The 14,828-nt window shown below is 42.5% G+C and overlaps 1 protein-coding gene across 3 annotated transcripts in view; it reads left to right on the top strand.

Moving 5' to 3' along the window:
• Positions 1–12,906, top strand: part of LRCH3 (leucine rich repeats and calponin homology domain containing 3) — a 61,474-nt gene extending 48,568 nt beyond the window's left edge. For 2 of the 3 annotated variants that reach the window (XM_080350171.1, XM_080350169.1), the window contains 4 exons: positions 247–365; positions 1,846–1,983; positions 3,679–3,756; positions 6,060–8,236. In XM_080350171.1, the coding sequence (XP_080206297.1) occupies positions 247–365; positions 1,846–1,983; positions 3,679–3,756; positions 6,060–6,260 (536 nt within the window). In that variant the 3' untranslated portion in view covers positions 6,261–8,236. Of the gene's footprint in view, positions 1–246; positions 366–1,845; positions 1,984–3,678; positions 3,757–6,059; positions 8,237–9,399 lie in introns of those variants that run through there. The other variant, XM_080350170.1, reaches the window with a different exon arrangement.
• Positions 12,907–14,828: the final 1,922 nt, after the last annotated feature.

Genomic DNA, 14,828 nt, shown 5'->3' with positions numbered 1-14,828 from the left:
TTTTGTGAATGATTATTAGCCAATACTAAGAACAGAATCTAAACAAAAAGGAGAATGTGTTCTAGAACACCTTATTTAGATCAGTAGGTCATTAGCTTGAGTAATAATCAAAAGAAAGAAGATTAGTGAAAAGGAATGTGCTGTGCCCATTCCAGAACCTTGTGTGTGCAGGTGTAGCACAGCGGTGAAGGACAATCAGCCAAACTGTCCTTAGTGATTTTTCTTTCCTTCATGCTACTTTTTTAGTTGCTACTTCATCTTCTGCCCGTGCCTTGTCTCCCGCTACTGATTCTGCAGACCCCAGAGCAAGACAAAACTCCAAACAGCGAGAGGAAGAGCTGGAGCTCATAGAGCAGCTACGTAAGGTAAGTGCTGCCCGGACATCTTAGGAAATTCATTGGCATCCTGCTAAATGTGTCCTTTTGTTGTAGACCGATTTCACTGAACCAATATGGCGAACAGTTGACCCAAATTAAATGGCACCATACAGTCTGAGTGTTTCTTTCCAATGGTGCAGTGGTGTTCACTTTAGGTTTTGTGGTGGACAAAGTCAGCTTTAAATCTTGTAATATGTACAGTGCTGACTCCTGCTTCCTAGTGTCCAGTGATAGCTGCTTTTAAAATAAACATGCTTTTTTCTTCCTTATCAGTCTTCACACTTGTAAGGATCTCCCTCTTTACTCTCTTCTTTTTAATCTCTTTTTTAAAAACTCCTCTTTACCGTAAATCCCATAGATTGGAATGCAGAGACTACTGCCAGTTGTGGTGACAGCACAGCTTCCTTGTGTGCTCTGCATCCATCTATCAATTCTTGTCTTATCCTTAGTTAAGTGCAGAACATCTGAGGTACAAATATTCCTTATGGTTGTGTTATCTGCCTGTTCAGGGCCCCCACACTCCTGGTTTGTGCCCAGGTACAGTGACAATACACGTGACTATTGAAAATGTCACATGGCATTAAGGTTCTGTTCTGCTTGGCCCCAGACTTGTTTCTGGAGAGCATGAAGAGATTTCTCGTGGTGCTCGAATTAGTTTGGGCTTTCTTGAGACATAAGAATTCCTACTTGTTAAAGCTGATTTTAAAAGCCATAAGCATCCCAGATGCACAGAGACATTTGTAAATTTTAAAGTAAGGACAATCTGCTTTCCCTAAAAGGAGAAAGTTATCTTAAATAAAATAAAACAAATCTTGGTGCTGTTTGCAGAGCCTCTCCTGTTATCTCAAGATGTTTGCATGTAGTCTGTCTCTTGTTCTGCTTCCCAAGTAAGCTTAGTTTTGTGGGGATTTTTTAATACTTGAAAAAAATTCAGATACATCATAACAACTTGGTGAAGTTCACACAGCATTTGAAATAAGATTAAAAGCCTGAATTGAAATATTATTCATTTCCTTACACAAATGCTAACTACCTTATTTCTTTAAAACTATTTATGCCAAGTAGTTTGGGTTTTTCTTTACAGGGAAAAATGTTGTCATGACTCTTGGTGACTACGTTGTCCTCCAACACACAAGACAATTATTTTCACTTCCATTGGCAGAACCCTTCTCTGAGGATATGTAGGATTAGGAATACTGTTCTTAGATCCCGATTTCCATTATTTGTTAGTAGTGGTTGTATTAGTCCTCTGTGCTGTACAAGGAATGGTTCAAATGGTGGTGAGCTCTGGGCCACAGTGCACGGAGCCCTGTTTGGTGTTACTCAGAAAGCTGTTCAGAAGTGTCACAAGGATGGACAGAAAGTTGCGATGGAAGCACTTCTGCCTCTTATAAAATGTTCTACAGAGTAAAACAGTTGGAGGAAACCAGCTCTTACGTTTCATGTGTCCGTGTTCATTTTTGTACAGAATATAGAATCACGGTTGAAGGTGTCGTTGCCCAGCGATCTCGGAGCAGCTCTCACCGATGGGGTTGTGCTGTGCCATTTAGCTAATCATGTGCGTCCCCGATCTGTTCCCAGCATCCACGTCCCCTCACCTGCTGTTGTAAGTATATAATAATGATAGTATTTTGTGGGTGTCCAAAATAACATCCAACAAAGTTCTGTAATCCAGACAAATGCTAAGTTCAGCATTCTCTTCTGTGAATGTACCTGGCAAAAATAACTATCTGTTCTGTCTAAAAGAGGTCTATAGCTTCTTTAAAAGAAATTATATTTGGGGTTGTTTCATTTAAATGGAGTTACTTCTAATGCATTGTAAGGAAACATTAACGTTTTCAAGTCCTCTCTATGTTAACTTGAAAACTCGTGAAATAAGAGACAGTTCAGCATGAAGACAGAAACAGGATATTTCAAAAGGTCTGTGAAGTTCAGGAAAGCAGATAGTGGGAAAATACAACACTCTCTACAGTGTCTAGGATCCCACTATGCAAGACAGTGACAACAGGCAGAGAAGCCAAGTGTATATCTGCGTCCACTTCACAGCAGCACAAATTCCTCTGCTTAGGAATTTCAAGTGAGCACATTCAGACTCCTTGGAGAAGAGCATCTCCTGGAACAAAACAAATCCAGTCATACCTTTGTGATAACAGGAGAAAAAGTGGTGTGTCTGGGGACTGTTGGGAGCAAGGAAGGAAGTGCACAGGAAAAGTCTGAACATTTCTGAAGTTTCTCTTACCCTGGCTAACTGCAGTGTGTCTGGAAAGAAATGAAGGTGATATATTTCTGGGAGCATTATTGTGTATCATGTAGGGAAAGCAAAGAATTAGAGAAGGGTCAAGAACTGTGAAATAACCACAGATTATATACTTGATCTGTATTTCTGGAAGCCAGAACGTTCAGTGAAAATATTTATGTTCAGCTACTTAAAAGTAGTATGGAGAGGCAGACAGCTTGTTATGCACCTTTAAATTGTATGAATAAGGAGAAAGAACTGAGGATTGTTCCTGGGGGAAGTTGTTGAAACATGCATGTTGTGTTGGTTTTTCCTGATTTTTGAAGTCAGTCTTTGGTTGGATCTTGCACTGGCACTTGCAGGGCTGCCAACTGTACCATTGTGGTTCCTTGCTCTTGGACTTAATGTGATAAGCAGATGTCTTCATTATTTTGAGAACGATTGAGCTGGTGATGCCAACATTTTAGGCAGATTGTGGAATCATCAAGAGAAAAGGCATACGGCTGCTATTCACAAGACTTGCGTCATTGAGGGCATCTTCTCAGTGGCCCGGTTTGATGTGCTGTTGAATATTCTGTGTTAGGAATTAAATCATGGCTTTGTCATATAAATCCCAAGGAAGAGGCGGCCTTTAGCCGCATGGCTCCAGGAGCAGAAGAGGCGTCATGTCGTTCCTCGGTCACAATGTGATCTTTGTGTTCCCTTCGGGAGAAAGAAGTCAGCACTACTCTTTAAACAGCTTTTGTACTTATCATACTGGAGTCACTAAAAGTGTTAACCAGTTTTATATAACACCTTGTGTATAACTATTGCGGTTTAGAATTGTCTTTCATAAAAAAATTCATAAATCAGCTTTTTATAAAATAGCTTTGAAATTCAGACTTGTTTTTCCTAAAGAAAAGCAAACTACAATAGAGCCTGCTTTGAATTAGACAAGCTTATGTCAGTGCATTGTGTTCTTGGCAAAGAGATTTACTAAGAGTTTTATTTAAATAAAAAATCAAGATAACTTAGAATCCTGCCAGTTAAGAACACTCTATTCCTGCCTCCTTTACTTCTTTGCAGCCTAAACTTACAATGGCAAAATGCAGACGAAACGTGGAGAACTTCTTGGAAGCTTGCAGAAGGATTGGGGTGCCTCAGGTACGTATTTCTACTACCCTCATGTGTTTCAGGTGCCGTTTTCATGATGCTTCGGAAAATAAAACCTTCTTTGAAAGAGATGATGAAAACAAAATGGTTACATGTTTAGAAGGTTCAGGTATAAGCTGTGTCTTGCAGTATAGATCAGATTTATCTTGTATTGTCTTCCAGTCAGATATAGTTTATTAGAGGTCTGATTCACTTGCTGCTGTGCCTCAAATTCATAATAACTAATGCAGTTTGAGTCTGTCTTTAAAATTGTGAGGTATTTCTATAAAAACAATTACATTTTCTCAAGATTAGTTATTTGACAGCTTAAAGTGGGATAAAATTCAGATTGTTTTGCATCTATTATTTTCATCCCAAAGCTTTTCATGTTCCTTCAGAATAATTCTCTTATGTGAATGTCTTTACTGTCTTACCAACAAATCCCAGTATTATTGGCCGTTCTCTGATGGCGGCTCTTTTTGCATAGAACCTAATTCTTTTGTTAAGTACAAGTGGTAGAAGTCTATCTTCTGGTATTCCTTGTCCCCTTCTGAAACTTAAGAGGTGGGAACATATAAAACAGTCCATCTGAGTCCAGTTACCCTGTTTTATGCTGTCCTGCTCTTTCCACTTTGTCTTATTCAGTAGCTGTCTCAGTACAAATAATTTTGATACGTCGTGTTTTTCTTAATTTTTCTTCTAGTCCATTAGTTGATTTGGTTTCTTATACTGCTAAGCATTAGCATTTCTGCTGTTTTCTTTCTTTTGTATTGTGAAAGGGAAAAGTAGACCCGGTGACTCACTTCCCAGCTATTCCTAAAAGCAAAGTGCTCGAGTTAGTCAAGCAGTATTTTCTGGTGTTTTCAGACAGCTTCACTTGCAGGCACTTGAGCCATTGGGATTTATTTTAGCATATTTATTGAGCTGCCTGGCAATTTCACATGACTCCGTGGTGAATTGCATTGGAACGTGGCAGGGAGTTATAAGTCATCATTACTACTTTGAGATCCTGCACTGGTTTTGTCCCCTAAGAAACTTCAGACTTTTACTCCCAACAGAGCTGCATGATGTAAATTTGTGCGGGACAAAACTGTTCAATTCCATCCCAGTTTCTCTATTTATAACTCCCTCAGATAAGAAGGTGTAGTTTTTGTGGGATTGCAGTACAGAGCAGAATGCTGAAATGACCCACATTTAAAAACAAACATAGAAAAGCCACTCAAGAAAGTGTCCCCTGCAGAGCCAGTCTGCTACATCTTCTACTGTCCGGAACCCTCCTGTGTTTCTCATATTTCTTGCTTTAATGTGAAAGGGTTCAAGGAGAGTGTCTCCAGGGAAACGTACTGAAATACCCCCACCTGAACTCTAAAGTTGCTCTCACATGTCTGCATTACATATCTGCTGAGATATGCATGTGAGATATCTCTCTGCAAGAATGGTGTGGCAGCCTAGTATATTTTTCCTGAAAAGATGCCTGCAGGTATTTCCTTTCATTTAAATTCTGATTACAAAAATGAAAGGTATTACCTTTCATTTAAATTCTAATTACAAAAATGAAAGGTATTACCTTTCATTTAAATTCTAATTACAAAAATGAAAGGCTTTCTGAAGGTCTGGATCTATGTGGAAATACCTTCTAAGAAGGAGGCTGCTGTTAGAAAATGCCGAGTACAGACACCACGGCGGAGCAGCTGTTTCTGTAGCACTTTGCAAGTTAAAGCCCTTGCATCAAAAGAAACCAACGGTTGAGCAGATTGATACGTGCGTATAGATTACAGTGATTTACAGCAGTTACCTGTGTGAAAGGGAGGGAAAAGATACACAGTGGCTATAGTACAGAACACTTGAACTCACTAATTAGTAATACATACTTCTGCACGATCCTACATTTGAGCATCGGTTACACATAAATAATCCCTGTCCTACTGTTTCTATTAACCAAGATACATGTGGGGACTTAACTTTGAGTATTCAGTGCCAGCAGCATCCCAGAAACCTGTAGCCTTCATTTCCCCTGGAGAAAAATGGTTTTCACTGAGGTTGTTGTGTTCTCAACAACAAAGGTTGTTACATGTTTAAGCTGTACAGGTGACAGGCACCTCACTGAACGCTCAATATTTGCATTAAGTGAGTTCTTTGCAATGGGGGTCTCAGAGATTCCCTTGTGAGAATTAACCAGCTGTGGTGAGCTTCTGGGACATGTAGGTTATATCTGAGATGTCTGATGACTGACTGCTTCGTGGATGTTGCTATGGCTAACTGACTGACCATTTTTTTCTGTCTGTTTTCCCTTCCTGCTCACACACTCTGGACAGGACAATCTTTGTTCCCCTTCTGACATTCTTCAGCTAAACCTCAGCGTTAAAAGAACAGTTGAGACTCTTCTTTCCCTGGGGACAGATTCAGAAGAATCCAGTCTTGTCTCCCTTTCCATTCAGCTCTGGGGCTTTGTGGTGTTTTACTGTACTCTAATGCTAACGCTCTGTATGTTCTATCGCTGGGTCTTTTTCCTCTAGCTAAGGAGACTGGTGCTGCTTCCTCCCTCCACCACCACGGTGCTTGGGAATGGATTTTGGTTTTTGTCAAAACTGTGTGTATGAAGTGCTTTCCTTCCCGCTGATGGGATTCAGGTGACAAGTACGATATGTGAACACATTGGTGCACCCACACAGCCATCTGTGACATAATTCACATGTGTATTTGCTGTATGATGTTTAGCAGATATAATGCTTTTGCAAGGGAGGAGGCGTTGACCGTGGGCAAGAGCAAGGGGCTGAGGTCAGGACATGTGGGTGCATCCTATAGTCTGTGATGAGTGATGTAGTACTGGGGAAACTGCACTGTCAGTTTGTGCCTCAGTTTCCCCATCTCTACAGTGGGAATTGCATCCACTTGGGTAAATTGCTTGAGGATTATCTGATGAAAAATGTTAAAGAATGCCAAGTATATTTTTTTTTCAATGGCGGTGTTCTTGATGAGATCTTACAGTCTTAGGAGACATGGTCTGGTAAGATTTGTGCATAGGCCTTTGTAACTGGTGGTTGGTATTTTATTTTCTTACCCCTAGTCCCTTATCCTGCTTCTGAGAGCATTTAGTTTCCCAAATATGTAAACCGATGTATTACTGTGAGTCAAAAATACCTGTCAGTGAATGCAGAGCTACTTACACTTCATAACAGCTCGAGCAGGGAATTTTCAGATCTATTGAGCTCTTCAGCAGCTTTGAGAGAAGTTTCTATCACAAAAGGAAAGAAATCTTTAAGATTCTACCAGATGCCACGTAACATCATAGCATTTTACTTTGCTCTGGATCAAACTTCAAAACTCCTTGGGTTGCCACTTGATTGTGGGTGCCCAAGCCCATGCTTGTTCCATGCTTATTCCCTTCTTCCTTTTATCCTGTCATTTTTCTAGAAACCTTTGTCACACACAACTGCAGAAATGTAAGTCCCGGCTGCACGGTGGCTCTGCAGTGTTTTACAGAACTCAGGTAGTCTTCCGTAAAGCTTCCCAGCTTTTCCCTCCCCAGGAAGAGCATCCTGGTGCTTTAATGCTTTAATGTCTCAGGGACACCTCGGAAATTCAGGGCGCTCCCCATGCGATGTGACCATGTCTCCTCAGAGTGTAGGTTAATTCAGGGAACTCTGCTCAGAGACCCCTGACAGGTAAGTGTTAAGTAAAATAGCTGTTCCAAATGTGTTTTCAATAAATTTCTTGTTGTATATGAAAAATACAGTAAGTGGCTTGTAAGCCCAGTTTTAAGTGGTGTTAGAATGCCGGTGTTAACCTGGCAACGACTCTGAAGCACAGTTTAAGATACACAAGAGTTTAGTTGCAAACGTGGTTGCTACCAGTAAAAATGTGTTATGTGTACATGGATCTCACAAGCTCTTTGTAACAGAACGTGAGTATTTAACAAAGGAGCAAGTAGAGGAGTTGGTGCCCTTTTTCCAAATAACACCAAGTGTTCTGTCCAAGCAAAACATTTTTGAGGAAAGAAGGGACCTTTGACAGGGGGAGATTGTTTTATTTTTAAATAAGCTATTTTTGCACTGCTTACTGGTCTGAACTAAAATTAATTCGGTTCCAATGTTTCTTAACTTCTTCTAATGAACACTGTGATGAAAGCTGCAAGGGGTTTTACACTAACAGTGCCTTCCAGTTTTTAAATCTTGATTGTCATGACCGTCTGTGGTATGGAGTCATTCCAAAGCTTTTCCCCTTATCTCTTTGCATACATAAGAAAAAAAAGATAAGGCATATTTGCTCAAGTTTACAAGTATTTTCTCAAAAAGCACACTTTTTTCAAAATAACATAAATTTGCTGGAAGAAAAATGTATTTCAACCTGATCATATGGCTTACGGTGAGAATTCCAGGCTGGGTTCATTGGTTTGCTCTGAGCCTTGTGGGAAGAGCGTTGGCTGCCACTGTTTATGCTGAGATACTTCTTTAGCATCAAAAACCAGTAAAGACTCAAAGAACAGAAAAGGGCAGGTTGCTGTGGAAATAATCCGTGAAAAATAATCTCTGTAGCTCTATACGAAGGACAGACTTTGTTTATTCTACAAATACAGAGAACTGTCAGACATGTATCCTGAGTGTTTTGGGGTCAGGATGTGCCAAGGACTTATATAGGATGAGGCTTTAAATCCGTCTTAGACTGAGAATAGCACAATTATTAATAAACACTTTGAAACCTCTTTTTTGCATTTTGCGTATTACTCTTGTTCCTTGGAATGGTTTTGGAGGTAACCTGCTAAGCGGGTGCTTCTGCAAGACAAATCAGTGGTAGTGACTCACACATAACATAGGATGGATATTTGCCTATATATACACTGTTGATTTCTCATTGCCTTGAACAGGAGGAAATGGCATTTTCTACATTTACGATCAGGGTTATTTCAGCCATACATAAAAGCAAGTCTCTTTTTTTTCTTCCATAAAGCAACCTGTGCTTTCTACTTTTTTGTGCCTTCCAATGAATGTTTGTAACGGCAGCGATCAGCACCTACAGACAGACAGGAGGACTCGAGACAGACAGTGGGTCTCCTGAGATAAGAATTGCTTTGAAATGTGACGTTTTCTCTCAGACCCATTGCACGGTGTTTGGGTAGCACACACCAGTGTTTCCTTCTCCGCTTTACGGCAGGTTTTTCCTCACAGTTGATAGCTAAACAGGCTTGTTAGACAAGGATTCCCCCAAGAAGGCAGTTGTGTTTTGGAAAGGAGGCCGCGGGTCCTTCCCTACTCCATGTTGTAGCAGGTTCATCATGTTGAAGCAAAGATTTTCCCCCTTCATTAAGCTCATCTACTTCTGGTTTCATAAACTGCTGCCATTTCAATGTGGGCAGAGGTAGAGGACAATGTGCTATTCCCCACTTCTCCCACAATCCTTGTTTAAATTCTTATTTGTATGATTTTATAATAAAGAAGCACAAGGATCACCCCGGGGCCTCCTCCTTTGAGAAGTCACGTTCATGGTTCTTAAGTCACAAGCAGGAGTTTCATTTGGTACCTCTGTGTGTGTGTGCTGGCTCTCCATAACATTTCATATTTCAGTCACCTTTTGCTTAATTTTTTTTTATTTTATTTTTTTTTCAGTTGAGTGTTTTTCATCCATTTTGTTTTTGTCTTTGTTTTGTTCCCCATTCAGGAGCAATTATGTTTGCCTCTCCATATTTTAGAAGAGAAGGGTTTGACACAGGTAGCTGTGACTGTCCAGGCGCTCCTGGAGCTGGCGCCCCCAAAGCAGCAGCAACTTCACCACTTGTCTGCTGTGTAAAGACCTGCGGGACCTTTTGGGTTACCTTGGCTAAGCAGAAGGACGTGAAGACTTTACTGCCCATGCAGTGCATCCAAACACACAGAGCTCTGTTCTAAGGAAAGGAGTTTCCGTGATTCCTGACAGGAATGTTTTACTTCATTCTCCATTTTTTTTGGAGATCGCAACAGTTTCCAATAACATTTTTATTATCAAGATTTTTGCCCCTTATTAAAAATAGAGTTCGCTGGGAAGGGGGCAGAGAGTTCCCGCAGCTGGTTGTTGGAGCCAGCTGTGGAAACTCGCCTTGTAGACTGAAAATGTGGGTGTAGAGTTTGGAAAGCGATTCCTAGGGGAATTAGTTTGTTTAAATTAAGAAATAAGCATGTTGGTGCAGTGGGCACATGGGGAATGAAATGTCTTTCTTTCCCTGCAGGGTTTGAAGAGAGGGAATTTCTTTGCCTCCAAAGAACAACAGCTCTTTCTATTATATATATATATTAAAAAAGAATGCAACACACAATCTTAACCTACAGTTTTTGATAACAGGGTCCAACCTCCCGCAACTGTAGCTTGTGTTGGCATGTCCTCATTACCTACAATTTAAACGGTAAAAAAAATAGTATTCATTTTTTTCCTAAGGGAAAAAATACTCTGTTTTCACTGCAAGAAACATCTTAGTAAAAGATACTAAAGCAGAAGTGTTCAAATTGTATTAATCACATTAACTTTCTTGCGGGGTTCATTTTCTGTTGGGGTTTCAGCGTGTCTTTGTCCGAAAATGTTTCCCCATCAGTGGAGGGAGCTCTCCTGCCCCCTCTCCTCCCCATTCTGGGCACGTAGGGACACGTTTCATGACTCAGTAGTTTTGGCCAGTGATGCCCAGATGTCATAAGGAGCCACGTTTTCACTGTGGTGTAAAGAATTACAGCCTGCCATGATAATCATTAGAAACCCATTTAAAACAGCAATATTTATTAGGGGCTGCAGCATCCCATGCACACAGTGGTGAATGTCCCAGCCACTGAGAAACTTAGCATTTTAAGCACACAATTTCTGAATTTCCACAGGTGGGCTGCATGTTGCCAAAGCAGCAATCTGCTGCACGAGGGTTTAACAGGGCTTTAATATATAAAGCCTTTTATTATTGGAGTTTATGTAGAGATGCACTGATTTTTACAGAACTACCATTGCTTCCTTCCTCTTAAAGTAAAAATGGGAATTCAATATACAGGAGCAGGAGAGGCAGATTTTGCTGGAAAGATGACCTGAAAAACACAGATCAGCTCTGTGTGCTCCGGTCCTCGTGACGAGGATGAGCTCACAAGCAGATCAATTACAGTAATTATTTCTTCTCCCCAAAAACACTTTGCAAAATCCATTTCTCCACCCATGCAGTTCCTTTAGGTTTTGCCCAATTTAAAGCATCCCACAACATCATGCTACTAATACATAGTGCACGGGGTCTGAGACCAACTTTGGGCATCAGAGGTGTTCCATCCAGGGGGTATTTGAAGCAGAATACACCAAGAGGATTTCACAGGGATAAAGGAAAGGGAAGAAATGGGAACAGGTTAGCTAAAAGTCATGTTTGCAGAAGTAAACCTGCTGTGGGAACACTGGCTTTAGCTAGATTTTTCCCTTTTGATTTGCAGTTTGGTCTCTACCCCCTTTTGCTTCATATTTTTCTTCCAAGGCCCATCGTGGTGACTGTTGAATCCCTTATTTCACGTAATTATTCCAGTTGTTTCTTATTGCCACCGGTTGATCATGTTCCAAGTGGAGAAGATCGCCTGAGGGGTATTTAAAACCGCACAGCTGAAATGTTTTCACGCTGGGGAAGTGCCGAGCCCTGCAAGGAATGAACATGCCGCTAACTTGCAAAACCCAGAGGAAGAGATCAGCTCCACACAGATGTGCGTTCCCCCTTAAGTAGGTCTTGTGTTTCACTTAATTTCGCTTGCAAGTTGGATTACGTTGAAGTGTGTGAAGTCTCTGCTGCAGTTTGCTGAGTGGAAGATGCTGCCGCTCGCAAGGAAACGGTACAAACCACAAATGTTTCCTGCGTGTTTGTCGCTGCACGTAATTTGAAAGAGGGGGGCACTGACTTCATCTGAGTTTTCAACGTGAGGTTGCTTGTATCGTTACAGGGGCATGTTCACTATTTAATAGCACACCCTTCATGGACTATTTAAATATTCCTGTTTTAAGAAAGCCGTTCCCTCTGTGGAGTGGTGAGGGGGTGATGTTTGCTCCAGCACTTAGCAAAACCAAAACCTAACAGTATTCAGGTTGGTGCAGGTTTGACGTTTCATTAATATGGTTTTTAGGAGATAGTAGGGTGGGGATTTGAGCCTGAACTGCAGGAAATGGCCATTTCCTATTGTGCCTGGTGACCGCAGCCACTCTCGGGTCCGCAGGTGGGGAGCGATGGCCCATGGCCGGGCAGGTGACGTGTCCCCGTGTCCCCAGTGTCACTCCTTTTGTTCTGAGCGAGTGTTCACTCTGGCAGTTTCACTGCATGCAATTGCATTAGCTCGGCGTTTATCATCCTGTGTTTTCACGCTGGCAAACCCTACGTCTTGACCAGAGGCTTAGGGCAAAAATCCAAACCTAAAGTTTTATCACACGGTTTATTTAACGTATTAACCAAAACCAACTTCAGTTCCCTTTTGCAAAATGGGTTGGGATTTTTCAGTGTATTTATGTGCAATTTTTTTTGTATCCCATGCAAAGAATATTTTAAAGAAAGCGTGTATAAAGTTCTATTTTGGGTGTTAAAGCAAAGAGGCCATTGTCTTCCCTCTCTGAGGCATTTACGTGGGAGGAACCCACCTGTGCGGTGCTGCTGGCTCCGCGCTGTCACTGTCCTTCCACCCCCCCGTGGGCTCCGCAGGGTCACACATGTGAGCTCGAGCAGACCAGCGGCATTTTGGGGGCAAAACTGCCAAGTTTGGGTCTTCCCCCTTGTGAAGGGGGAGGCGACCTGCTTAAAATGAATCAGAGCCGACTTCTTGCAGCGCCGAGAACACCTCTGCTGTTCTTGGCAGCGACGCGATGGCAAATGGTGTTTTTATCCTTTCATGACTGCAAACGGTTCTTTGAAAAACATGTTTTAGAAACAGAGGACTTTTAAGGGGAATTTGGACATCTACAAAAATTCTTTTGTATAGATATTGTGATGTTTTACAAAGCGGTCTAATTTTGTTATTTCTGAAAACAGTGTAAACGTGTAATTAATAGAGTAAAGGATTTTAAAGCTTCATCCCATGCTGTATGTCTGTAAATACATTCCATAAGTCTGTTACATATAAATGTGTCTGGATATTATTGTATACTTTATTTTAAATTGCCTGTATTCTGCCAGTAGTGTGAACTTCTAGCACATTGATAATATAAAAGGAAACCATGGGTAATTTGAAATAAAGTTTTAAAGCTCATATGAATCACGGAGTTCTTGCTGCTGCTTTTCTGTTGCATCAATGAACCGTGTTTGTTCCCCATCCCCATCGTCACAGCTGGCAGGTAACGGACCTGGTTTGTTTCTTCACTTTTCATAGTAAAATTCCAGCATTTTTACGCACATTTTGCAGCCACATCAGAAACTTTCCTTGGGGATATTTTTAACCTTCACCAGACCCCGAGATGCAGCGATATTGTACAGAATCCTTCGCTCCTTCCTCCTCACCCCCTTTCTTTTTTTCCCCTTACCAAACTAACAGGCACCTGCCAGGACTGGTGCTTCTCACCCTTCTTGTCTTGCTTTTATCCCCTCTTGGGTTTGATCTGTAAAACTTGCACCCCCCACCTTGCTGCAATAGCAAACCCTGTTCTACTGTTGGGTTGTTTTGGGGGTGTTGTTTGTTTGGTTGTTTTTTTAAAGTTAAATTTTATTCTCTCCTTGAAAAGCAAGCAGCGCCCAGCCAAGCCATCTTTCGGATTTCAGTTGTTTGGTTGTATTACTAATGTCTGCCTCAACTTTGGTATAAACACGGAGATCTCCTGCCCAGCCGTTCTATCCTGCTTTTTCCTTAGCTCGAAATGTCTGAAGAGTTTATGATCAAACTTAATTCCTTCCACCCAAACAGGTCACCTGCTAACACCCACCACATATGGAAAATACTAATCCTAAATGAAATGTGCCAAGTCAGCGGCGCACGAAGAAGAGTTAAAATTAGGAGCAGAGCTCCCGCGTTTGCTTGGTCCTGGCTCAGCTCCTGCCAGCGTCGGGATGGGGCGATCCCATTCTAATCACCATGGGGAGGCCACAGAAAGCGAGCGAGTGTGTTCACAGCTTTGGTTCCAGCGCTGCAGTGGGAGCTTGTTCTGCTTCCCAGTGCGGCGGTGCTCCGCGGTAATGCCGATGGTCCTAACGCAAGCCTGTCTGGAGTGTCTGAAATTGAAGTGCTCCCTTGACAATCGGCTCTGCCTGGCAGTTCAGAGGGAGTTCTGAGCCAAAGGTTTTCTGCTCGAGATTTCAGTCATCTCACTTCAACTCTAGAGCTTTTGGCACATTTCAGCTGGGACACGATGTTTGGATGAGGCTGGTCACAAAGAGCCCGGCAGACTTTGCGTGGCTCGAGCATGAGAGTGTCAAACCAGCCAGCTCAACCGCAGGGCTCATTTTGCTTTGTGCACAGACCTATGTGGGACTGACAGTCGCGTCAGGAGAGAGGGCTCCCCTCTTGGTTAAAAACCAGCACGCTGCCCCCAGTATCTTCGCTCCCTGCCCGCACCCCATCTCGCCGCGCAGACAGTGGCCGGGGCGGTGCGTCCAGCCGTGATGCCCCGCTGTCAGCACGGCCGGCTGTCTTTTTCCACGGCTGCTCCGCTTGGTCGGAAGGTATGCGGAGCTATGTATGCTGCCTATGCGCTGACATTTTGCAGGACTGTGGGAATGGAAACCTGCGAGCTTTGCCTGCCCTTGTGTTTACACTGCAAGCCGTCTGCAGTTTCCCTCTGCCGGCCTGGTGCTGCAGGGACGTGCCGCTGGAGCCACGATGCGGGTGACCCGGCCCCGCTCCGAGCTGCGGCAAACACCAGAGCTCTGGCCACGGCCAGTGCTTGGGGGGCTGCAGAGGAGGCCCTCGGTGCACAGCATCCCATGCAGGTGAGTTATCAGGATTACCTCCCGCTAGCTGTTGTTTTTTCCATAAAGCACTCTGGGGGATATAACGTTTCTCACTACTTTGATCCAAATCCCCTTTCTGCTGGAGAAACTGTCTCTTGCTGTGCAAGGGCAGCTTCAAGAGTTACTGCAGCTTTGCCTTAACTGTGTCTGTAATGAACTGTGTTCTACAGAACAGGCCCGGCTCTGTTAC

The sequence above is a fragment of the Nesoenas mayeri genome (genome assembly GCF_963082525.1).
Source record: "Nesoenas mayeri genome assembly, chromosome: 9".
Taxonomy (NCBI): domain Eukaryota; kingdom Metazoa; phylum Chordata; class Aves; order Columbiformes; family Columbidae; genus Nesoenas; species Nesoenas mayeri.
This window is presented reverse-complemented; position numbering and strand designations above follow the sequence as displayed.